Here is a 22,162-nt window from a genome sequence, read left to right as displayed (position 1 = left end):
GACAAAGACAAAAACGCTAGGTCACAAGTTTAGATTCTTTTATAAACTCTACACTGCGGCTCATGTACGATTAAGATGAAGCAAGCCGCCCGCGTAACGCCGCGCTGAAAATGGCCCAAGCCCTGTGATCCTGAACGCCGTATAAGGAGTGAATGCTCAGAGAGCTCTTCGGTCCGTCCCTCGCCTCCCTCGCACCCTGTAACCACCGAGGTCAATGTCATGGCCTCCACTCTGCACCGTCATGCCATCGAAGAGCTCCTTGCCGATCGTGATGATCTTCACAGTGTTGCCAAATCCCACTGCCACACTCCGCTTGGCCAGTCTTGTTATGGGGCCCGGCGCCACTACGAAAAGATCGTCTTCGACGTCGTCTTCCAGCTCGTTGTGGTCGTCAGATCGCAACGATCGCGCACGGAAGTCGCCGGTCGAGGACAATGACCAGGCTTCCCATAAATCAGCCTCGTCGGTCGGTGTGTAAGTGTGTCGACGGTCGGTGGTGAAAGCGCTGGTGATCCTGGACGAGACGAGCGCGCTTTCTGGCTTGCTGGCACGCTGTCTTATGGCTGAAGTAGGGGTTATCGAATTCGGCACATCCTCCTCATCATCTGATGTGACGGATGAAGCACCAGCGGATGGTGTGCGCCTGCGCACACCCACCACGCTGGAGGCCCCTGTTGACTCCCATACACCGGCGGAGTCGACACAGAGAACAGCCTCTGCGGCACTATCAAGCCCTCGGCAAGCGTGTTTTGCTCTGTCCAGTGGCTTCCCGAGACAGATCTGGGATGTCAAAGAGTCTTCGGGGCTGAAAGTCTGCATTATCATATGTTGTCGGTCTTGCTCAGCATACACAACTGACAGCGTCTGTACAGCCGGTGCACCACACGGACATTGGCGCCGTGCAGAATGCATAACCCGGATAGAATGTTGCTTTAGGTGACCGATCTCGAAGGCATGTATCAGAGCCTTGCTACTGAAATCGAAAATCTCCGCTCTCTCATCGCGGAGCGCAAAAATCAACCCGAGACTGGGTACAGCATGGAGACATTGGATCTTGGAGGGATTGCTGTCAGGCGGCGGTCCGGGATCCAGACTAGCAACAACCTCAGACGAGGTATTGTTAGGTTCCTGCAGCGACAAGACATGTACTTCGCCTGGTTTGCACACGAACACCAGGCTCGCTTCGCCTCTGGCACCGACGTAGATCTCAGCACAGAGTATGGCAGTAGCGCTAATGCGCTTGGTCCGGTGTATGCCAGTCCGTGCCTCGAGTTCGGTGAGATAGCCGTCTGGGCTGAGGATTACGACATACGGCCTCTCGTTGTCATGGCGCATGATGCTGACGAAAGAGAATAGCGCTGGGACCTGTCCCCGAAAGTCGACGTTCGGGAACATGACGAATCGAGAAGTAGGCAGACTCCACATACCAATACGTCCTGCGTCAGTAGCAATGGCGAGGAAGGTGCCGCTCTCGTCCATCGCACTTGCTACAATCGGCCATAGCTTTGGCTTCATGCAGGCCGTCTGCAAGGTTGTAGGCATGTAGCCTGTCCGTCCAGTCATCCAGATCGAGGTCGTTCTATCCAAGCTGATGCCCACCAGGTAGCCTTTGGGGCAAGCCGACATGTGAACAATGTCGAGCGTTTGTTGTGAGGGTAGGGTCTTGACAGAGAAGGAGGCTTCATTGTCCTCTTCCTCATCTGTGACCTCAGGGAGACCGGTCCATAAGAGGTAGTTCATCAGCAGCGTGACGCCAGCTATGAGGAATACTGCCATGAGAGCTGCTGGGAAAGTGTGGCCTTGCGCGAACCGCCGAAGATGGCCTATCAGTGTAGTGGGTACTTGCGGTTTGTCTCGTCCTTGCGCTCCCTTTCTGACGACAAGTATTGGGTCGTAGATGCGAGCGATGAAGCTGTAAGCCCCAGGCTTAATGAGCGCGAACAGTTCCTTTGCCGTGTTGTGATCTTGCAGCTTCAGCCACTCAGCTGGTGTTCTTGCCTGGTTGATTGGGGGAGACGCCCATTGAGCTCCAGTGCTCCGGCGTTGTTTTTTAGCCATGAAGTTCTTGCGTACGGTAGCGAAAGATAATTGCTGGTCACTAAAGTCAAAAAAATGCAAGTTGATGGCCAAGATGATGGAAAAAATGGCGACCGTGCCAGCGAAACGTGTGCTCAGCGGCGTGGTGCCTTCCATCAGTGCCGCGAACCACGACTGTCGTTCTGGGCGCCTTTTAGAGCCATGGGCTTGTCCGATTGAATCAGAGAGCTCCATGCGCTGTACGTCCACACTCAAGACAGCCACAAAGAACGTGAGGTGGTAGACAAAGTCGAAGACGAGCGTTACTGCCGCAAAGACACAGAAGTCAGCCACCCAGGGCGACACGAATCGTGAGCACAGGTAGATCAGGGCCAGATTCTGGAAAGCAACTGCCAGGGACAAATGGCCCACTTCGCCCAGGGCATTCCCGATGCGCTGGTGCGGAGGCATTTCTGGCGGTGTTTCCAGCACGGCGTTGATCAGCCGAAATATGTTCCCCAGCCCGTAGCAGAACACCACGGAGGGAAACCAGGGTCTCGGTATCCGCGCCAGATCGATTCCGAGCCATGTGCACAAGGAGAAGCTGGCGATGATGCAGATGGCCATCTTGACGCCGATGGTGATGAGTAGCCCGAACCAACTCTTGACGGCGCGTAGCTGCATCATCTTCCAGATGACGTAGACTGAGGTAGCCATGTACGAGGCGGCAAGGAACAAGTCGTCCAATCTCGACATTGGCTTCAGACGAAACTCGTATAGACTGTTCCGTAGGGTTTGCCCGTCTTGAGGAAACATGACCCAGTCGGATTCAAGCGTCTGTGCCAGCGCTCTTGCGCGTGCAGTCCACATGTCCTCGACATCGGCGTTTTCGGTGCGGTCGAACAGAGACACAACTAGCGCGTCGGCGGCTTGCAGCTCCGTATTGATGAAGCGCTTGCCTGCGAAGACTGTGCTCGGCCGCAGCGTAAGGTTCATAGGCGTCTGGTCCCTGCTGCGCGCATTGATGGTCGCCAGGATGTTGTTGTCGCTATCCAGCGCCTCCTGCGAGCAGGCCCAGTACATCAGCGGCGACTGCCAGCCCCAGCGCTCCCCGCGGCCCGGCACGACGCAGCCAAGATGGTCGGGCACCAACATGGTGGCCGGCCTAGGGTTCTTGGCGTCGAAGCCGCCGTTGATGAGGGCATGCTGGACGTGCAGTGCCTTGCGCAGCACGCTCTGGTTGAGAGCGCCCATGTAGTCGCCGTGCACCCAGGCCTGGCGCACTACGACATCGGCCGGGCGATCGCCCTCGACTTCCGTCGTCGAGGTCCAGACATGCTGCGGGAGGTTGCGCAGGCCGGCAGCAGCGGGGCTGTGGGCCTGGAAAACGGCCGGAAAGCAGAGCAGCACCGAGACGCTGATGGTAACGACGAGGGATAGCTGCCAGTGCTGCGCGGTGGCGGTGCCGTGAGCGTGGAAGGCGCGGCGGATCGGGTGGGCGGGCGAGAGTTTGGGCGGTTCGGTCGTCCTGGGTGGTGTTGAGCTTGTGCCTCTGCTGCGCACGCGTAGGCCTCGAGTGCAGATGCCTCGCGGCTTCGGGGACTTACCCTCGCAGCGGATAAAGAAGAAACCAAATCATCTACAATTCCTCCCCGGGGCTTGCCCCAGCCTGCAGAGATGTCGACCTTCGCGATCTCAGCTGAAGGTTTGGAACGCACGCGCGCTCGACTGCAGCAACAAGAGACGTCGCGGGGTGATGCCGGACTGAATCATGGAAGGTGCGGAGCAGCAACGCTAGACGTCCAAGTCAAGTCAAACCACTCGGCGGACGACGGCGCAGCTCGAATGGCGGGACTTGTGGAGATCGAAGGGCGGTAGCGAAACGCATCATTGTCTTTTCGTGGCGTTCGGGCGCGCACGTCGAGCATCCAGTTCGCCAAGAGGCGATCACAGTGGGTTTACGGATGGGGGCTTGGTGTTACACACTGGGTGCGGGCGCGCCAATGGCCAGCACTTCTGGCGGGCAGGCCGTGCAGGAGTGTCTCAATGCAGTTACAGCGACAACAGAGGCCTGGCACTGCTTCGCGGCGTGGTTCAAGGCATGCCGTGGATGGTGCCTGCATCGGCCATTTCAGCGAGCCTCCACCACGGACAACAAAAGCAAAGAGTAAGACCCGACAACTTGGAATTGACTGTCTGTGGCTACATCCGCGACGACGTACAATTGCAGATCACAAGTTACATACAGCGAGTACCCCAGTGCCGAGCCTGCCCAGCGGGTCACGGCATGCAGGACCTGTGATACAGGTGCTCAATTCTCCGGAGAGCCTCAAGCACCGTCCGCTTTGGGACTTCCACAAAGCCTGTAGCACCGGGCTGTTACTGACAGGGACCGCGAAGGTGCTTATTGCGTTCTGTGAGCAATGGAATGTCACCAGCAGGGCGAGCCGAATACTACACCCCCTGCAGTCAGCAGCAACCATTCTGCGTTCAGAGTGTGCGTGCATTGCAGGTTAGACCATAGCTGAGTGCATATGGAAGAGGCGTCTAGCGTCTGGCGGCTGGCGTCTGGCGTCTGGCAGCCGTCTGCGCCTTCCTTCTGGAACCAGCTTCAGCACCTACTAATCCCGAAGCTGCAGCCTCAAGCACCCTCCATCTCTTCGTCGTCATCTTCACCGCCCTCATCGTCTGACCACTCATCTTCCTCGCCCTCAACAGCCGGGCCCAGCGTGTCGTTCAGCTCCTTGAGTAGCTCCTCGGAATGCTCCTTCAGCCGCTCGTCTTCGTATTCCAGCATGCCGTACAACTTGAGGCAGTTGACAAGCCACTCGCGACTAGCCTTCAGCAGCGACGTAACGGTCTTCACATTATCTCCTTCTTTTGCTTTTTGCTTGCCAGCAAGTAGATGCAGGCACCAGCCGCCCAGGTACCACGCCTCAACACTGCCGTCGTTTATGTTGACGAGTCGTTCGAGTACGTCAATGGCGTCGTCTTCCATGTCAGCCTCCATCAGCAGTCGTGCTAAGCTAATCAAGGTTGGGAACTCGGGCATTTTCGGGTCGTCTGGCTCCAGATCTTTCCATAGCTCGATGCTCCTTGTCAGTGCTGCCTGTGCATCCTCCTGTCTGAGTTGAGATATCCGTATGGAGGCCAACGTCTGCAATGGCTCTGCGTTGTTTGGCGCAACCATGAGAGCTTCTGTGACTGCTGCCTCGCACCGTGCTTCGGCATCTGCCTCCCAGGACAGATCCGTCATGTAGACCTCTGCGATACCGCACAGCGAGTTTGCAATCTTCATCTTTTTCTCCTCCAGCAGGTCCTCGACCTCGGCCTTCTTGCCCAATCTTTCTCCCAGCTCGTCGATCTCCCGCCTCAAGACTTCAATGCCCTTCTCAAACCACCGTACTGACTCGGCCCCGCCATCCTCGTTGAGTTGTGCCAGCCAAAGGAACTTCTCGGCGCCGTCATGCGCACCCTCGGGGTCAAGAAGTATGGCGACTTGGAAGGCTTCGCGCGCAGAGTCGGGGTCGCCCAGTTCGATGTTGATTTCACCGAGAAGGTTGAGTGCAGGAAGGGCGGCTGTTGTGGGCTTTGAGGTCGGCTGAAGGATGTTGAGAGCTCTTCTCGCTGCGACGAGGGCTTCCTCTGGCTGCGAGGTCTGGAGGAGGAGAGCGGCTTGTGTGAGAAGCTCTTCCGCTGAGGCTTTCGACTTTTTCGAGTCACCGGATTTGGACTTCTTTTTCGCGTCGCCAGCGCGGTTCGACGGTTTTGTTTTCGCCATGTTGCAGGGTGGTATGAGTTTCTGAGGTGTGTTGCGAAAAGATGTCCGACCAGAAAATAAATTCAAGACCAATGACGGGGGCCGCCGCGCTAGTCCCCGCCATCCACCAGAACCCTACCCACCTGTAAGCTGCTACAACACAGTTTCTGTAATAGCAGTTGCGCAATGGGTGTCGAAGATCAGCAAGAAGAGAGGGAAGTCCTCGAGTCGATCTTCCCAGACGAAATCACGGGTACCGCACACACCCCATGCGTCTTCACACCATGCTCACACGCTTCCGCAGATGTTTCCGAGACAGAATTCCGAGTCGCGATAGTCCTCGAGGTCACACCAGGCGAGGAAGATGCAAAGGACCTCGAAGGACGTACGCATTGCTGGCCCTGAAGCATCTTTCGGCACTGATCATCCCCAGCAACAATAATCCTCAATGTGCAATACCCGCCCGCCTACCCCGACGAAGCGCCCCGCCTCGACATAACACAGCCCCCGAATGCGCCGAAGCACCCGTATCTGGACATTCAAGATGATAAACAGCGGTTGTTGGACTCGCTGTCAGACACGATTGAAGAAAGCTTGGGCATGGCCATGGTATTCACGCTGGTGACGGTGCTCAAGGACTCGGCGGAGCTGCTGATCAGCGAGCGCCAGAACGCAAAGCAGGCGCTCGCAGACATGGAGGCTGCGAAGGCAGAGGAAGAAGAGAACCGCAAGTTCCAGGGCCAGGTGGTGACGCGCGAGTCCTTCCTCAAGTGGAGCGCGGAGTTCAAGGCTGAGATGGACGAGAAGAAGCGCGTGGCGGAGGAGGAGAAGGAGGCCGAGGATAAGAAGAAGCGCGTGGCCAAGGAGGAGAAGAAACTCACAGGGAAAGAGCTGTGGCAGCAGGGTCTTGTGGGCAAGGGTGACGACGAGGATGAGGGTGATGATCTACAGGCCTTGAAGGACCTGAACGTCTCTGCGACGTGAGGTAGTCGCAGGCGTATATACCCCTTTGCCAAACAAAAATTCACACATCACTGCGCAAGACACCCATGCATCAAGGCTTGAGCACTCGTATTGGCGCCTTCTTCCGCCCCCTCACAACCTCCTGCCCCTCCTTCAGCGCCAACCGCGTCTCCTCGTCCACAATCCACTGCATCTTCCTAATCACCTCCCTATCCCTCGCCATCTCCGCCTCATACATCATCCCATTCTCCCGCTCCGCCTCGACCACGACATCCGCCCACCCCCCCTCCGTGCCCTCAATCCCCTGCGACCCCATAAGCGCGTCCCACTCGTCCTCCTGCCGCGCTAGCGGCAGCCAGTAGTGCTGCAGCTCGACCCGCTGGTGGAAGTGCTCGATGCGTCGCGCGAGCTTCTGCCGCAGCACGCGGCTCAGCGAGGCGGGCTGGGGTTTTGTAAGGCGCAGGAAGGGGACGCCGTTGGCGGTGGCGATGACGGGGACTTTGCGTGCGCCGGTAACGTGGGCGTAGGGGCGCACGTTCAGGACGGCGCGGTCGGGGGGGAGGGTCGCGAGGGGGTGTTTGCCGGAGGGGTGCGGGGCGGGTGCGGGGGTGGGTGGGCGGCGCGTGGGTGGGCCGCGGGTTAGGCCGCGCGGAAGGGTGGTTATGAGGTGGGCGAGGGTGCTTGCTGCAGCTGTGTTGGGTGCGGTTGCGGCATCGAGTTGGTCGACGGTCTGAGGAGGGTTAGTAGTGAGGCGCGGAGGGTGGAGTCGGGGCAGTACCTCGAAGCCGAGCTTGAAGCTTAGTCCGAGCTGGTAAGGGCTTTGAATCTTCCTGTTCTGACGGAATTTGTTGCGGATCGCGTTGCTCAGCGATTTGCGTTCGTCATCTGGGAGGGCCGCGGAGGAGCATCCTGAGAGCAGTGCTCTGTACAGAGCAATCGCTGGCACGCCAATCAGCGAGTGGAGTGCACATATGCGCAATTCACGGACCTGCGACACGATGTTCTGTCGACTTGATCGGTTGAAGATACCTGGGCATGCATGGAACGGCTTGGTGGTGTTGGGTTGAAAGTTCCGAGCTGTTCTCAGAACGCGACAAATCACATAGTCACGTGTCGTCGAGCAACTGCGTCCACGCTGAGCTGCTCGCAGACTTTGGATAGTATTCAAGTTTCATTTGTACTTCCTAATATCCTTCGAGCCCTCAAATTCGATATGAGCGGCCAAAACTCCATACATATGCACGTTGGTCAATCCGCGCTTGGATCAATGTTCGCTTTCGTGTCGTTCGTCGGTGTGCTTCGTTGCCTTAGAAGGTGGAGCCCTCTGGAGGCTGGGGCAGCTTCTTGTTCTGGGGCAGAGCCATGTATCTGCGAAGCTCAATCAGGATGGTCTCCATTGTGAACTCCCTCCTCCACTGTGCCAGGCACGGTAGCTTGGAAGCATCGACCTAAGTGCTGTTAGTCGATGCCTTGCCATGGAGCCTCAGCCTTGCTTACCTGGCCATTCTGCGCATTGACGCAGGGCAGGTTTATCTTGGATGTGAACTTGATCTCAGGCGGCTGATCGGGGTAGTTTGGGCCGCAATGAAGGGAAACGCTGTAAATGCGGTTCTCGTGGACGCTCTATTCGAAAAGTTTAGTACGCAGTCGCCAGATGAGTATGCACAGAACATACGTGGGGCGGGCCGAGAATCGTGCCATTCCAGTCAGACATCAACAGATCGTCGCCGTTGTCTAGTCCATACGAGCATGCCTCTGTCTGCGTTCAGTATTGTCTCGCGCCTGACTGTAATAGTGCTCATACCAGCGCCGAGACCCTTCTCTCCCTTCTCAAGCTCCTCCAGCAGGCGAAAGTTGCGCGGTACTTTGGCACCCATGATTGTTGTTGTGTGGTTGTGCGGTGAGGGCGCAGTGGAGTGGGATGTTTGCCCCGCTATTGAGCTGGTGGTGATAGTTGTCGCGCGTGTACGCGAAAGCGATTCGTGCTTGCGAGTGGTTGGACTGAGATAGTGGGTCTCGTGTCAAGGAAGTAGAAATAGCAAGGCTAGAACACGCACATCTGCTGCGGCGCTCAGTTTGGCTGTCATGGATCTTGGCCTATGACGACGCGGAAGGAGCTCGTGGGTCGACAAGGGTCCTGCGGCTGGTGCGTTGACCGCCTTCCGTAACCGCAAGCTTCACCTGACAGGACAAGTTACCTTTCAACATTGGCTGATACAAGGTTCGCTTTCTATAATTCTGCCTTGCTGTTATCCATGGACAGCATCTGCATACTTCTGTTGGTTCTCCGCGCAGCATGACAGCCCAGCTTCTGGCGGCGGAGTTAGGGAATTTGATCTCGGATTCGAAGCGCAAGAACACAGAGCTTCGAACGGCGGCAGAGAAAGCCTTACAAGATCTCAAATCGCTTTCCAACACTTCCGAGGCTCAGCTCTCTGCAGGCAAGCGATCATCACGTGAAAGTGGTTGGAATCGATGCTAACTGAAGGGAAAGATCTCTCAAGACGACCTCAATTCTGTACACCATTCTTGATCGCCTGCAGTACTCAAAATGCAAAATTCACTTCTACTGCTGTCTCTTGCCTACAGCGTTTAAGCGTGTCCCGAGCGTTGCCTAGAGACCGGCTACCAGAGGTTCTCGAAGCCTTTAGGCAGTCTGCAACATCGGGTATGGTTTGCGAGCAAGTGAGGCAGGAGAAATGCTAACATGTCCAGGACATGACGTTCAGCTGAAAATACTGCAGGCTCTGCCTTCACTGCTACAGAATTACCCAAATGAGATACGTGGAGAACCTCTCTCCACAATACTGCAGATATGCTCCGGCTTGCAGAACATCAAGAGCCCAGCAGTCAGCAACACCGCCGCTGCTACCCTGCAGCAGCTTGTCATAGCAATATTCGACCGAGTTGCCATCGAAGATGGTACGTACTCGCTAAGTTACATCGTGGACTATTCTAACTGGGTTTCAAGGGAAAGCTCTCGAGATTCCAGCAGTCACTGAAGTAAAAGGAGACGATGGTCCTGTTCCCGTCAGACCAGCAGCATATGATGCATACAAAGTTTGTGATGTGTTCGTCGATGTATTCTTCGCTGACAGTGCTAGGTGTTCAACGACCTTAACCTTCTGGTGACAGGGGAAAAGCCAGCGTTCATTCGCTTCTCAACAATCCCGCCTGCCTCAATACTTGAACTGATCGAAGCAGTTCTATCGAACTACGGTCAAATCATGGTTGAGCACCCAGAACAGGTCTATATACTGCGAAACCTTCTCATGCCTCTAATCATACGGTCGCTATCAGATCGTCTATCTTTCCCGGTCGTCGTGCGTGTCATTCGGATTCTGAACCTGATCATACGCAACTACCTGACGGTCCTCCCATCAGAGTGTGAGATTGCACTTGGGCTACTCAATCACATGCTCGACCCGCAAGCATCACAACTGTGGAAGCGTGCCCTCTGCCTTGAGGTTTTTCGAGGCATATACGCTGACTCGCGGCTTCTTCTGGCCATCTATCATCAGTTCGATGCTCAAGAAGGGAAGAAAAAGATCTTCGGTGACAACTTGGCATCCTTTGTCCGACTAGCGACTGAGAAACCTGCTTTGATTGGTCTAGGCCAGCAATCTACTGCTCCAGCTGTCTATGCCGACGACAGCATCGCAGGATCTGATCAAGCAGCAGCCGCTGCAGGAGCGATGGCAGGCGATATCGGCGGGCCTGTCAGCGACCGCAGCAGCAGCCGTCCGACTGGAATAAGTGCGCAGTGGAGCTCCATGAAAACGCCATGCATCGATCATCTCGATAAGACAGACCCCCCTGCCCTACCAGAAACTTACATATATAGCCTTGTCTTGACTTGTATTACCAATATCAGTGAAAGCCTGGCTAGGTTCGTTTTGCCCCTGACAGTACATCACGAGAGCAAAAGCCGGAAAAAGACCAAGACAGATGACACAGCTATTCAAGAAGGAGAAGAGCTACCATCAAATCAAGTCGTACAGCGACTATCGAGGACACAATCTTTCCGGAAGAAGACCATACCCGTCAACCCGCTTGACCTCAGTGATCATCCCGGATATGCCTACATAGAGACGTCATCGATGCTTGTCACAGAGTGCTGGCCTGCCATTCTAGCAACCTGCTCGACGTTTCTCAACGCATCTCTAGACGTAGACTATTATCGCGCTCTGGTTCGCGCAATCCAAAAATTCACCCAAGTTGCGGGTCTGCTCAGAATGGCGACACCTCGCGACGCATTCCTGACCACTATGGGCAAAGCGGCTGTTCCCTCAAATCTGCTGGTCGCGAACGTGGCCTCTCCCAAGGCAGCCACGTCAGATCAAAATGGGATGTTCAACAACGCAAAGGGCTTGCTAAGTGTCGACAGCCTGGTAAGCCAGGCATCCTCGGTCTCCGCAGACAACAGCAGACACCCATCGGACACACATATACCCTCGCTAGGTCCCCGTAATCTACTCTGCTTGCGAGCTTTACTCAACCTCGCAATTGCTCTGGGGCCAACTCTTCAGTCCGCGTGGTCGATAGTCTTTGAGACTCTGCAAGTCGCTGATCTTGTCCTGTCGTTGTCACACCAAAGCGGCAATCGAGGCTCATCCCAATTCGCTGGATCAGAGAGCGCCGCAGAGAAGATCGAAGCAGAGACCTCAGCAGTGCAAGCTGCTGCCCGCAGACTATTTGAAAGCACGGTAGATTTCCCGAACGAATCCTTCATTGAGGTGCTGCAAGCACTTTGCGCTCTGCTCAGTGACCCTGCTCCAACTGAGAGCGGTCAAATGACACCTATAGTAGCAGGCCGGCCACAAGTTCTTCGCCAGCGGAGGCTTGGTAGTGTGTCCAGGATCTCGTTAAACACTGACACTAGTTCTCGCGATGCAGCGTTTGCCTTGAACAAGATTGGCGAACTGGCCGCATTGAATGAGGCTAGATTGTCACAGTATGACCCCGCGGAGAGCGGTTGGGATACACTCGTCCATGAGGTTGTCCGCTTCTCCGCCGATAACCGCAAAGCGTCAGCATCTAGACTGCTTGCAGCTGACATCTTGTCGAGAACCGTCAGGGAAATCGCTGAGATCTCCATGTACGATGAACAGCGTGAGCAAATCCAAGCGCGGATACTAGCGACTTTGCAGCGGCAGATCTCAGTGCTTCTTCTAAACGACATCAAGACAAAAGGTGATTACAGCGACACAGACGTTCGAGTACACCAGATAGCACTTGACGCTTTGAAAAATGTCATTGAGCAGTGTGGCGAATCACTCGTTGCAGGGTGGGCATCAGTGCTTGATAGCCTGCTGAGCGTCTTCCTACCCAGCGACAACATACCGGAAGAGGAGGAGGAGGGCGGATTGCGTAAGTCGGTATCACAAACTCGGGTGATCTCAAGACCGCTGGCCCGATCTGCGTTCGCGACAATTCAGCTCATCTGCTCTGACTTTCTGGCATCTGTCCCTGATATTTGCCTCTCAACATTGCTAGAGCTTCTACTCAACTTCTGTGGGCAGCAAGATGACCTGAATATGTCTCTCACTGTAAGATCATTTACTGGAGACCGTTTTGGCAGGGCTAATCGCAACAGGCAATTACGTTCTTTTGGAATGTGTCGGACTTCTTGCAGTCGCGCAGCGACATTGCTTCGCTCCCCAGTGTGATTGGAGACGCCCAGCAATTTGACGAGATTCAGGCCTTGGTGAAGTCAAACTCAGAAGGAGGCCATACGCCTTCTCTATGGCTTCAGGTGTTACTGAATCTGTGCTCTACTACCACAGACAGGCGCGCTGAAGTGCGAAATTCAGCGGTTCAAACGATCCAACGAATCTTCGAGAACTACACTGATCAACTGTCCTCAGATGCATGGATGCTTTGCCTTCGCGCGGTGCTGTTGGAAGCAATATCAGCAAATCTTGCTTCACAGAGTGCTGTACGACACGGCCCTCGCAATACTGCTGCTGACATTGCGAGTTGGAATGAGACTACAAAAGTCCTATTGCATAGTGTCAGCACACTCATTACCATGCGGCTACAAAAGGTTGATGACATTGCTACCTTTGGTGGATCATGGTCAAATATACTAGACCGTCTGCAGCAGTATTTCGCCTTTGGCTCGCACGCCATTGGTTCCTGCGTCTTTACAACTATCACGACTGTCCTGTCACATCTGTCTGACACAAAAGCATTGGGCGAATCGTCTCTGCATGAGACAGCTATGGTTTGGAAAAGCTACCTTGATACCCACAACACGGATCCTGGGGATAATCAAGAAGCGTTCGTGGCTTATGCGGACGCGTTCAAGGCAATCTATCGGTTGGCTGGTCAGAGCATTGACTCGGACCTTCCCTCGATGTTGTCCCACCTGGAGACCTGCATCATCGAGTCCAATGTCATTGCTTACTCAACGGACGTCGATACCATGACACCACTCCAAATTAGGATCCTTGAGTGCTTGTCACTCATCGACACCACAGGACCAAACCTTCCGTCACACGTAATTGGGCTGCTAGGTCGCTTCAGTGTGTTACCATACACATCGGTAGCACATCAATCAGAGAGACAAGGGCCCACCTTTGTTGCGCTTGCCAAAGCGTCGATGACCATGCTTGAAGAGGTGGCCATTAGGCACATCGAACGCAAACAAATATACACGGATGGATCCTTCAACACCGCCCTGTCACATCTAGCCCGGCCGATTAAAGAAAAATATGCATGGCAAAAGGAAGGAAAGTCTCCGACACTCTGGCAGAAAGCCACGACCACTGCTATAGCCATGCTACAAGTAGGTCTTTCACAAGCACAGGCCCGCGGCATCAGCGGTGATCCGTTGAACGACATATGGTCCACAGTGGTCGACATAGCTCATCAGATCACATGTGCTCAACATCTCGATCCGGAGAACCCCCCACTTTCTCTAGAGACAGACCAAGACTTCGACATCCAATGTTTTACAGAATTACGCGATCTGATCACCGTGCGGCTCAACTCTGCCTCTTTACCCGACTCCCTCCGCAGAACGTACACGCGAAACCTCTTCTCCATCTCCCTCGTCCACAGTCCTCTGCAAGGTGAACTTCCGGATCTTGCGACCTCCCCACTTGACGATCTCTACAAAACTAGACTTGGTCAAACCGCTGTTCTGCCCGCCAATCTCCGGTCAAAGATGAGCTATGCATGCACTTCCGAACTCTTCACACTCGTCACTGCACACTCGGATGGGACCTCACACACCAAGCTCGCCCAGGCAGCAGCGCCCTACCTCATTTTGCGCGCCGCTGTGCCGCTCAAGACGTACATTGCGGATCATCCGCTTCGCGGACGCATGCCTGCTCCGGACTCGCAACGCAAGGAGCTCCTGCATGTGCTCGCCAGACTCGAAGAATTGGAGAGCGAGCCCAAAGCCATCCCGGATGCACCAGGGGTTAAGTCAAAGCATAGGAAGCATCTACATCGGCTATATCCGCTGCTTGTGAAGGCTACGAGAGCGGCACGTCAGGACTCGGTGGTGTTTGAGCGCTTGCTGAAGCTGACGGACATGGTCGGAGAGGAGTTCGACGAGCATGATGAGAATGATGAGTAGGGACTAGTGCGTATTTGGAACCACACTCGAGGACTGGTGGGTTGAATAGAAGCTGGAGCATGTAGGCTTAGTCCATTGTGGCGGATACGTGTGTAATGACTCGAGCGACCGAGTCAACGTTGGAATGTTCATAGTCTAGGAGCAGGATAGATGAAATACATCTTTATACTACCTTGTCTGCTTGTACCTAGCTACTTTTCGAATTTAGAAGCATTGCCTTTGCTGTTGGACCACCTCTGAATTACGGAATGCAACTTGGTGCCAATTAAGCCTCAGCTTGTCAAAAGCGTCACACGTTACAATATCAAATGCATCCAATTCAACAGTGTTTGGTTTGTCTGTGATTCGGTCACTCTGAGTCCGAAACTCCAATTAGATATGATTATGAATGCGTGAACGCTGCGTCCCACGTACGGCGTGCGATTCGTCGATCCCGGCAAACCTCGGTCCAAAAGCTTACCCCAGATTCGACTCTCCACCCCCACAGCCGACTACTTTATAGCCGCGCGACACCTTCACAATGCAGGCCTTCACCGAGCTTCACTACAGTTACTCTCGCCATGTCTTCTACAGCTTACGTCCCGTTCTCTGAACCGGGCTACATCACCGGCCTGCCCTCCCCATACTACCAGGAAACGCATCTGCGATGGCAGAAAGCGTGCCGCGAGTTCGTCGACAAGCATCTGATTGAGAAGGGCCTCGAATGGGACACAGAGGAGACAGTGCCGCCGCACGTCTTCGAGACGTTTGCGAAGGCGAACATGCTGCTCCCAACGCTGCCCGCGCCGCTGCCTGTCGAGTGGCTCAAGAAGCTGGGTATTACCGACATCCTCGGTGCCGTCAAGGTCGACGAATGGGACTACATCCACACCATGATCTACGCGGACGAGGTACGCCCTCTCACTCCTCCATATCGTAAGACTCGCAGCTGACATACTACAGATGGCGCGCACCGGCCTCGCAGGCCCCAGCGGCAGCCTCACAACCGGCATGGCCTTCGGCGTACCCCCAATCATCAAATACGGCTCCCAGCAGCTGCAAGAGCGCTTCCTCCCCGACCTCCTGACCGGCCGCAAGCGCACCTGCATCGCCATCACCGAGCCCGAGGCCGGCTCCGACGTCGCCAACATCACGACCACGGCCGTCAAGACCCCCGACGGGAAACACTACATCGTCAACGGCTCCAAGAAATGGATTACCAACGGCATCTGGTCCGAGTACAGCTCCATGGCAGTGCGCACGGGCGGCCCCGGCCCGGCCGGCCTGTCGATGCTCGTGGTCCCGCTGAAGGGCAATCCGGGCGTCAACATGCGGCGGCTCAAGGTCGGCGGGCAGGTCAGCGCGGGGACCACGTTCATCGAGCTCGACGACGTCAAGGTGCCGGTCGAGAACCTGATTGGCGAGGAGGGCATGGGCATGAAGTACATCATGACCAACTTCAACCACGAGCGCCTCACGATCGCGATTGGGGCGACACGACAGGCACGTGTTGCGCTGGGCGCGGCCATGGAGTACGTGCTCAAGCGCGAGGCGTTCGGCAAGCCGCTCGTGGACCAGCCTGTTGTGCGCCACCGGCTGGCGAAGGCGGGTGCCCTGCTCGAGAGCCAGTGGGCGTGGGTCGAGCAGTTCGTGTACCAGATGACGAAGCTGCCGAAGGCGACGGCGGACATTGAGCTCGGCGGCTTGACGGCCATGGTCAAGGCACAGTCGGGTATTGTGCTGAACGAGTGTGCGCAAACGGCACAGTTGCTCTTCGGCGGGAACGGGTACACAAAGAGCGGGCAGGGCGAGCTCATTGAGCGCATCTACCGCGAGGTACCTGGTATTCGGATTCCCGGTGGGAGTGAGGACGTCATGCTCGACCTAGGTGTGAGACAGCTTGTTAAGAACTTCAAGAGCAAGACGAAGGCTATGGAGAGACCTAAGGGCTCGTCGAAGTTGTAGGTTGGAAGCACTTGATCATATGATCAAGACGTGATTCGTTCATCTATTTGTGCCTGAAGCTTCTTCACCGTTGATCGTGTGTGGTATCCCGTGTCCCTCTCGATATCCTTCAACACGTTCCATACCCGCGCCTTCTGTGATATGGTTTTAATGTGCTTAGCAGCTGCCCGAGGTCAGCGGAATCAAGAACATGGAGCTGATATACCATCTTACCATAGTAGAGCCCATGTGTTGAAAACACTTTCAAAGCCGCCGGAAAGTCCGAAATAGTGATGTTTGTAATCTTCATTGCCTGGTCCTGAATCAGTGGTATATAACTCTCATCCTGCAACACCGGCTCCGTATACAGCAGGATATGAGCGATATGATACCAGAAGGCCGCCGCCGCCGCCGCCGTTACCGTAAAGTATACCTTGCAGAACCCATCATCATCCGCCTCGCCATACGGAATCCCAATAAAGCACGGCGCCAGCCCCGCCCGCCAGGTCTCCAGCTCCTCCAACAGCGCTTCTCGCGCCGGCCTACTCGACGCTGCCGCGCCCTCCGCCCCAAACACAAGATTGATAATCCGCGCCAGCATCCACATCATCTGGTTCCCGAGCACATCCTCGCGGCCCTCGCCCTCGCGCCAGGCCACCGCCCACTCCTCCGGATCCAGCACCAGCCTGCGCTCATTCGCCAGCGCCACGGCTATCTCATGGCGGCAGTAGATCCAGAAATTGGCTCTGTCGGTACCGCGCGACTGCGCCGTGATGCCGTGCGCCTTGATCAGCATCGTGAGCCCGAGGAAGTGGCGGCGGTAGTCCGCCGAGCGGATCGCGCCGTGCACTTCGTAGCTGAGTAGCAGCATGCTGCCCGTCATGGCGGTCTCGCTGAACGGCGTGCTCAGCGCGTCGATTAGGAGGCGTAGCGCCAGCCCGTAGTGCCGCACGGCGACGAGCTTCCAGGACGCGTTGAGACTGGTGTTGGAGAGTGCGAGGTGGTTGGCGGTGAAGGCGCAGATGCAGTGGAAGAGCAGCGGGGAGGCGAGGGCCAGGGGCGGGACGCGGAGTTGGTAGGTTAGCGAGTGGTCGAAGAGGTCCATCCAGGTGGCGACGGTTTTGACATAGGTCTGGAGGAGAAAGGCGCCTTCGGAGGTGATTGTCGTTCGGTCTGTTGAGATGCTGCTTGGTGTTGTTGTTGGGGGGGTGACGGTGGTTGCTGTTGCTGGCCCGATGCCCGGGGGGCTGACTTCGATCAGCTCATCGAGGTCGTCTAGATGCGATCTGAATATGTCCAATGTGGAGCTTGGTCCTTCGGGATGGGAATCGGGACTCTCTTGCTGGCGTGGCTGTGGTTCACGCGAAGGATGGTCTTGTGTGCCGTTGACTTTCCATGCACTATCATCTCGTTTGCAATCGAGGTCTAAGCGTGCACAGTTGCCACAAATGGGTTTGGTCTCATCACAGCGAATGTGCCGACTTTTGCAAGTATCACTATACACAGTCAGTTGAAGAGTAGGTTAGTTCTGCGTTACACGTACCATCCTGACTGAATTAGCATATGACTTGTGATGATTGCTGTTTTCTACTTGCCTGTTCTTCTTCTTGGACCCCCCCTTCGCTTTTTCTTTGACCGCGGCGTGTCTGCCATATCGACAAGAAACTTATTTTGTCGAGATATTTGTTCCAAGTTTGGTTCACAGGTGACAAAGCAAGAAGGGTTAGGCGGCGACAAAGCGCCTCTCGTAATGCCCGGGCGTCATCCTACGTCAAGGCAAGCAGTGTGAACATCGAATCTAAATTCGATCAAGCCAATGGTGTCAGATAGAGCTCCTAATTCAATTAAGGTACTGTCTAGGCTTTCTGAGGTCCTGGTGATGTTACGAGAGGTTTAGGGTACAACCCATCTTATCAGCCCCACCTTCGTCCACCGGTACCTATCGCGGGGTAGCCAGCTGCCGCGATCGTGATGCGTGCTTGACATCCTCATTATCCACGCTTGGTCTTCTTTGAATGAGCTCAGAGTCAACAATTGTTGTTTTGGTGAGATCAACGCAGCTTCTGTATCCCCGCAACCACGTCAATGGCGCCTCTTGCAGTCACACCACCACTCTTGAATTCCGCAAATCCATGGTGCACTACGCTCGAACAACTCCAAGAGTTGTATGACTGTGCTTACACCGGCGCTATCACTACGCGGACATCTCTGCTGAACGGCTTTCCAAATGACCCCGCGGTCCACCAGTTCGCTTTCTATGATCCCACTCGCCATACTGCATCTTCTCCAAATGTCGACCAAGGAGGAAACCCGAACGAGACAGGGAGCCTGAATACACTGGGCTATAGTCCGATACTTCTGGAAGAGTACCTAGGTTTCATCAAAACCATAAGCCAAGGTCTCCCACCACACCCAGCAGGAGGAAAAGAACACTTTAAACCTGTCATCATCTCTGTGACAGGTTCTGCGGAGGATGTAGTTGCCTGTTACAAGCTCATCACGTCGTATCAACGCGACGTGCGGATGGTACTCGCGATGGAGATTAACCTCTCGTGTCCAAACATTCCAGGGAAACCTCCACCAGCCTACGATGCCTCTTCTCTGTCGACGTACCTTGATGCACTAAAGGTTGAGATCGATCGACAGATATCAGAAGATGGCACATCAGCCCATCCGCATACAGGCCACACTCATGTCCCGATTGGTATCAAGACGCCTCCGTATACTTACCAGGACCAGTACAATGGCTTGATCAAAGCGTTGAAGGACTCTGCCTTGGCACAGCCGGCGCACCTGCCTTGTCCCATCACGTTCATCACTTCCTGCAATACGCTCGGATCCTCGCTTCTCTTGGCGCCTCAACTCGAGAGCTCCTCAGATGGACATTCGCATGAAGTATATCACCGCACACTGGAGTCGGCGACAGGAACGGGTATCGGAGGGCTCGCGGGTGCCCCACTACATCCGCTTGCGTTGGGGAATGTGTATACCATCAAAGGATTACTTTTCCAGCACAAAGAACTCGAGCATATCCAGATCATTGGGGTAGGCGGTGTGGATGATGCAGCTGGCTACAGGAGGATGCGAGCGGTTGGTGCCGCTGCCGTTGGTGTGGGTACTGCACTGGGCAGACATGGTGTTAAGATCTTCGGTGAGATCGAGAAAGGGGTCTCCACCAAATAGTGGACACATGGAAGAGGAAAGTATTGTACCTATTGTACGTTTGATTCGAAACTATCGCGGTGATAAGGCTGCAGTTGCTCGGTCAGAGTCGGGGAATAGACCAAACCGCTTTGAAACGACCGAGATGTCATGACGCGTTGATGAAGTCTTATGCACCCAACAAAATGCCTCTCAACCTGTAAAAGGAGACGTGAGGCCAGTCGAAAGAACCGCACTCCAGCAGCCGTTCAGATGGCTACCATCCGGCGTTGGGAGGGTGGAAGCCAACAATGTGCTCAGCGCAGCTATCAGGAGATCACTCTGTACAAAACTGCTAGTAGTGTCGTGCATACTGTAGGGTCGTGCATGTCAGGGTCTTCTTAGTGACGAATCACAACTGCCGTACGGGCGGTGAGGTGGCAGAAAAAGGTGCATGGCGGGTTGCCCCGCGCCTCAGCATAGAAAAACCTCGTTGTCCCGCGGTCTGCCATCTCACCACTCCCACTCTTTCCTCCCTCAATTCACCCTCCAAAACACACTTCAATATGTCTGCTCCCGCCCACAAGTTCAAGGTCGCCGACATCTCGCTGGCCGCTTTCGGTCGCCGGTACGCAGTCCTCCAGCCATGTTTGGCAGACAATACTAACCCAAAGACAGAGAGATCGAGCTCGCCGAGAATGAGATGCCCGGTCTCATGGAGACTCGCGCCAAGTACGCTGAGGACCAGCCCTTGAAGGGTGCCCGCATCGCTGGTTGCCTTCACATGACCATCCAGACCGCCGTCCTTATCGAGACCCTCACAGCCCTCGGCGCCGAGGTCACCTGGTCGTCCTGCAACATCTTCTCCACCCAGGACCACGCCGCTGCTGCCATCGCTGGCGCCGGTGTCCCCGTCTTCGCCTGGAAGGGCGAGACCGAGGAGGAGTACGAGTGGTGCCTCGAGCAGCAGCTTGTTGCTTTCAAGGACGGCAAGTCCCTGAACTTGATCCTCGACGACGGTGGTGACCTTACCGCTCTCGTCCACAAGAAGTACCCTGAGATGCTCAAGGACTGCTACGGTGTCTCTGAGGAGACCACCACTGGTGTGCACCACCTGTACCGCATGCTCAAGGGCAAGGGTCTCCTCATCCCCGCCATCAACGTCAACGACTCCGTCACCAAGTCCAAGTTCGACAACCTTTACGGCTGCCGTGAGTCTCTCGTCGATGGTATCAAGCGTGCCACCGATGTCATGATTGCCGGTAAGGTCGCTGTCGTCGCCGGTTTCGGTGATGTCGGTAAGGGTTGCGCCCAGGCTCTCCACTCCATGGGTGCCCGCGTCATCGTTACTGAGATCGATCCCATCAACGCCCTCCAGGCTGCCGTCTCTGGCTTCCAGGTCACCACCATGGAGAAGGCTGCTTCCCAGGGTCAGATCTTTGTCACCACCACTGGCTGCCGTGACATTCTTACTGGCGAGCACTTCGAGCAGATGCCCAACGACGCCATCGTCTGCAACATCGGTCACTTCGATATCGAAATCGATGTTGCCTGGTTGAAGAAGAACGCCCAGTCGGTCACCAGCATCAAGCCCCAGGTCGACCGCTACCTCATGAAGAGCGGCCGCCACATCATCCTCCTCGCTGAGGGTCGTCTCGTCAACTTGGGATGCGCCACTGGCCACTCCTCGTTCGTCATGTCCTGCTCTTTCACCAACCAGGTCCTTGCCCAGATCATGCTGTACAAGGCCGCTGATGAGGAGTTCGGCAACAAGTACATCGAGTTCGGCAAGACCGGCAAGCTCGACGTCGGTGTCTACGTTCTCCCCAAGATCCTCGACGAGCAGGTCGCCCTCCTCCACTTGGCCCACGTCAACGTTGAGCTCTCCAAGCTCACCGAGGTCCAGGCTGAGTACCTTGGTCTCCCCGTTGAGGGTCCCTTCAAGAGCGACATCTACCGCTACTAGATTTCTTTTATTATGTTTGAGTTTGAGCAGTTTCAACACGACGTTATGAACTGGGATGATACCACTTGGAAAAGTTCTTTGTCTTCAACGGCATAGCATCTCAAGAGTCAGGGACTCTTTGGTCGTTCAAAAGGCGTTGTTTGCATATCATCTTCTTGACCCTTCAACCACGGTCAAGGATAGAGGTGATACACTGTTAGAGTGCGATATGGATTAAGACAGCGCGTCTCCACACGCAAGCGATATGTAGTAATGGCACAGCAGCACAAGCTGCTGTTCTGAATGAAGAGATTTGGTCAGCCTTCACCGGCATGACATCAACAAAGCTGGCCTCCCCTTGCCTCACCGCATACCCTCAACCTTGTTGCAAGACGTACCTATTATTGTCTGCAAGCCCCATCACATTCTTCCGCAACACAGCATACCACAACCTGCCGCCGTCGGCCATTCTGGCAGCACTGACGTGTCTCTGACACAACCGCCTCCGCCCCACAGCTCACCGCGTCTGCCGTGCCCATCAACCCTCTTCAGCTGCCGTACCCGCGCATTCCCATTGTCTCATCCGCCTTGCATCGCTCCCTGCCCGCCGCCATTGTCAACCCCACCGACCCTCCTTACCGATCTATTCTCGTCTTCGCGCGCATACCTCGCGTCCACCCCAGACGCCCTCGCATCCGCCCCAGGCACCCTCGCGTCCGCCCAGCAACGCCCCCAAAAACGCAGTGCACCCGTTGAGCCTCCCCCATCGCACAGCAGACACGAGCCCCACGGCGTACATACGGTCCGCAACGACAGGGACCAGGGC

At 55.5% G+C, this 22,162-nt stretch overlaps 11 protein-coding genes across 11 annotated transcripts; 6 read left to right on the top strand and 5 right to left on the bottom strand.

Annotated features, from left to right (window-relative positions):
- Positions 1 to 2: 2 nt before the first annotated feature.
- On the bottom strand, positions 3 to 3,858 carry C7974DRAFT_62153 (sterol-sensing domain of SREBP cleavage-activation-domain-containing protein). The gene is made up of 2 exons (XM_046146977.1): positions 3,624 to 3,858; positions 3 to 3,544 (listed from the first exon to the last, which is right to left on the bottom strand). The coding sequence occupies exons 1-2, from the start codon at positions 3,653 to 3,655 to the stop codon at positions 157 to 159; spliced, it is 3,420 nt and encodes a 1,139-aa protein (XP_045992913.1). The 5' UTR covers positions 3,656 to 3,858; the 3' UTR covers positions 3 to 156.
- A 737-nt stretch (positions 3,859 to 4,595) lies between these two features.
- On the bottom strand, positions 4,596 to 6,007 carry C7974DRAFT_62100 (TPR domain-containing protein). The gene has a single exon (XM_046146976.1). It carries the CDS (start codon positions 5,795 to 5,797, stop codon positions 4,658 to 4,660), a length of 1,140 nt encoding a protein of 379 aa, XP_045992912.1. The 5' UTR covers positions 5,798 to 6,007; the 3' UTR covers positions 4,596 to 4,657.
- Positions 5,963 to 6,795, top strand: C7974DRAFT_443483 (RWD domain-containing protein; the record flags this gene model as incomplete). The annotated part of the gene is made up of 3 exons (XM_046145452.1): positions 5,963 to 6,029; positions 6,081 to 6,161; positions 6,210 to 6,795. The coding sequence occupies 3 exons, from the start codon at positions 5,963 to 5,965 to the stop codon at positions 6,758 to 6,760; spliced, it is 699 nt and encodes a 232-aa protein (XP_045992911.1). The 3' UTR covers positions 6,761 to 6,795.
- A 35-nt stretch (positions 6,796 to 6,830) lies between these two features.
- On the bottom strand, positions 6,831 to 7,797 carry C7974DRAFT_367470 (uncharacterized protein; the record flags this gene model as incomplete). Its single annotated transcript, XM_046139872.1, has 3 exons — positions 7,728 to 7,797; positions 7,518 to 7,678; positions 6,831 to 7,469 (listed from the first exon to the last, which is right to left on the bottom strand). Exons 1-3 carry the CDS (start codon positions 7,774 to 7,776, stop codon positions 6,831 to 6,833), a joined length of 849 nt encoding a protein of 282 aa, XP_045992910.1. The 5' UTR covers positions 7,777 to 7,797.
- Positions 7,798 to 7,801: 4 nt separating this feature from the next.
- Positions 7,802 to 8,825, bottom strand: C7974DRAFT_403602 (ubiquitin-conjugating enzyme/RWD-like protein). The gene is made up of 4 exons (XM_046142861.1): positions 8,544 to 8,825; positions 8,415 to 8,494; positions 8,237 to 8,362; positions 7,802 to 8,187 (listed from the first exon to the last, which is right to left on the bottom strand). Exons 1-4 carry the CDS (start codon positions 8,614 to 8,616, stop codon positions 8,047 to 8,049), a joined length of 420 nt encoding a protein of 139 aa, XP_045992909.1. The 5' UTR covers positions 8,617 to 8,825; the 3' UTR covers positions 7,802 to 8,046.
- C7974DRAFT_466279 (uncharacterized protein) lies at positions 8,810 to 14,519 on the top strand. Its single transcript, XM_046146321.1, has 6 exons — positions 8,810 to 9,180; positions 9,234 to 9,407; positions 9,455 to 9,661; positions 9,711 to 9,799; positions 9,844 to 12,288; positions 12,336 to 14,519. Exons 1-6 carry the CDS (start codon positions 9,036 to 9,038, stop codon positions 14,325 to 14,327), a joined length of 5,052 nt encoding a protein of 1,683 aa, XP_045992908.1. The 5' UTR covers positions 8,810 to 9,035; the 3' UTR covers positions 14,328 to 14,519.
- Positions 14,520 to 14,744: 225 nt separating this feature from the next.
- On the top strand, positions 14,745 to 16,479 carry C7974DRAFT_403600 (short-chain specific acyl-CoA dehydrogenase mitochondrial precursor). The gene is made up of 2 exons (XM_046142860.1): positions 14,745 to 15,217; positions 15,270 to 16,479. Exons 1-2 carry the CDS (start codon positions 14,888 to 14,890, stop codon positions 16,269 to 16,271), a joined length of 1,332 nt encoding a protein of 443 aa, XP_045992907.1. The 5' UTR covers positions 14,745 to 14,887; the 3' UTR covers positions 16,272 to 16,479.
- On the bottom strand, positions 16,381 to 17,813 carry C7974DRAFT_437129 (uncharacterized protein; the record flags this gene model as incomplete). The annotated part of the gene is made up of 3 exons (XM_046145168.1): positions 16,381 to 16,434; positions 16,477 to 17,497; positions 17,794 to 17,813. The coding sequence occupies 3 exons, from the start codon at positions 17,811 to 17,813 to the stop codon at positions 16,381 to 16,383; spliced, it is 1,095 nt and encodes a 364-aa protein (XP_045992906.1).
- C7974DRAFT_403598 (uncharacterized protein) lies at positions 17,794 to 18,125 on the top strand. The gene has a single exon (XM_046142859.1). It carries the CDS (start codon positions 17,824 to 17,826, stop codon positions 18,037 to 18,039), a length of 216 nt encoding a protein of 71 aa, XP_045992905.1. The 5' UTR covers positions 17,794 to 17,823; the 3' UTR covers positions 18,040 to 18,125.
- C7974DRAFT_403597 (uncharacterized protein) lies at positions 18,126 to 19,690 on the top strand. Its single transcript, XM_046142858.1, has one exon. The coding sequence runs from the start codon at positions 18,336 to 18,338 to the stop codon at positions 19,431 to 19,433; it is 1,098 nt and encodes a 365-aa protein (XP_045992904.1). The 5' UTR covers positions 18,126 to 18,335; the 3' UTR covers positions 19,434 to 19,690.
- A 267-nt stretch (positions 19,691 to 19,957) lies between these two features.
- Positions 19,958 to 21,357, top strand: C7974DRAFT_319711 (S-adenosyl-L-homocysteine hydrolase-like protein; the record flags this gene model as incomplete). Its single annotated transcript, XM_046138723.1, has 2 exons — positions 19,958 to 20,019; positions 20,070 to 21,357. 2 exons carry the CDS (start codon positions 19,958 to 19,960, stop codon positions 21,355 to 21,357), a joined length of 1,350 nt encoding a protein of 449 aa, XP_045992903.1.
- Between the last annotated feature and the right edge of the window lie 805 nt (positions 21,358 to 22,162).

Source organism: Boeremia exigua, assembly GCF_020726555.1.
Source record: "Boeremia exigua strain MPI-SDFR-AT-0100 chromosome Unknown C7974scaffold_12, whole genome shotgun sequence".
Lineage (NCBI taxonomy): Eukaryota > Fungi > Ascomycota > Dothideomycetes > Pleosporales > Didymellaceae > Boeremia > Boeremia exigua.
The sequence above is the reverse complement of the archived record's forward strand: the minus strand, read 5'-3'. Positions and strand labels throughout refer to the sequence as shown.

Coding starts and splice junctions, on each gene's coding strand:
- C7974DRAFT_403600 (XM_046142860.1), top strand. CDS start 14,888: ATGTCTTCTACAGCTTACGTCCCGTTCTCTGAACCGGGCTACATCACC. Junction 15,218..15,269: donor CCATGATCTACGCGGACGAG/GTACGCCCTCTC, acceptor GACATACTACAG/ATGGCGCGCACCGGCCTCGC.
- C7974DRAFT_403597 (XM_046142858.1), top strand. CDS start 18,336: ATGGCGCCTCTTGCAGTCACACCACCACTCTTGAATTCCGCAAATCCA.
- C7974DRAFT_62153 (XM_046146977.1), bottom strand. CDS start 3,655: ATGATTTGGTTTCTTCTTTATCCGCTGCGAGG. Junction 3,545..3,623: donor CTTCTTTATCCGCTGCGAGG/GTAAGTCCCCGA, acceptor AACACCACCCAG/GACGACCGAACCGCCCAAAC.
- C7974DRAFT_403598 (XM_046142859.1), top strand. CDS start 17,824: ATGATTGCTGTTTTCTACTTGCCTGTTCTTCTTCTTGGACCCCCCCTT.
- C7974DRAFT_62100 (XM_046146976.1), bottom strand. CDS start 5,797: ATGGCGAAAACAAAACCGTCGAACCGCGCTGGCGACGCGAAAAAGAAG.
- C7974DRAFT_403602 (XM_046142861.1), bottom strand. CDS start 8,616: ATGGGTGCCAAAGTACCGCGCAACTTTCGCCTGCTGGAGGAGCTTGAG. Junction 8,363..8,414: donor CGATTCTCGGCCCGCCCCAC/GTATGTTCTGTG, acceptor CTTTTCGAATAG/AGCGTCCACGAGAACCGCAT. Junction 8,188..8,236: donor TCAATGCGCAGAATGGCCAG/GTAAGCAAGGCT, acceptor AACAGCACTTAG/GTCGATGCTTCCAAGCTACC.
- C7974DRAFT_466279 (XM_046146321.1), top strand. CDS start 9,036: ATGACAGCCCAGCTTCTGGCGGCGGAGTTAGGGAATTTGATCTCGGAT. Junction 9,408..9,454: donor TAGGCAGTCTGCAACATCGG/GTATGGTTTGCG, acceptor TAACATGTCCAG/GACATGACGTTCAGCTGAAA. Junction 9,662..9,710: donor CCGAGTTGCCATCGAAGATG/GTACGTACTCGC, acceptor CTGGGTTTCAAG/GGAAAGCTCTCGAGATTCCA.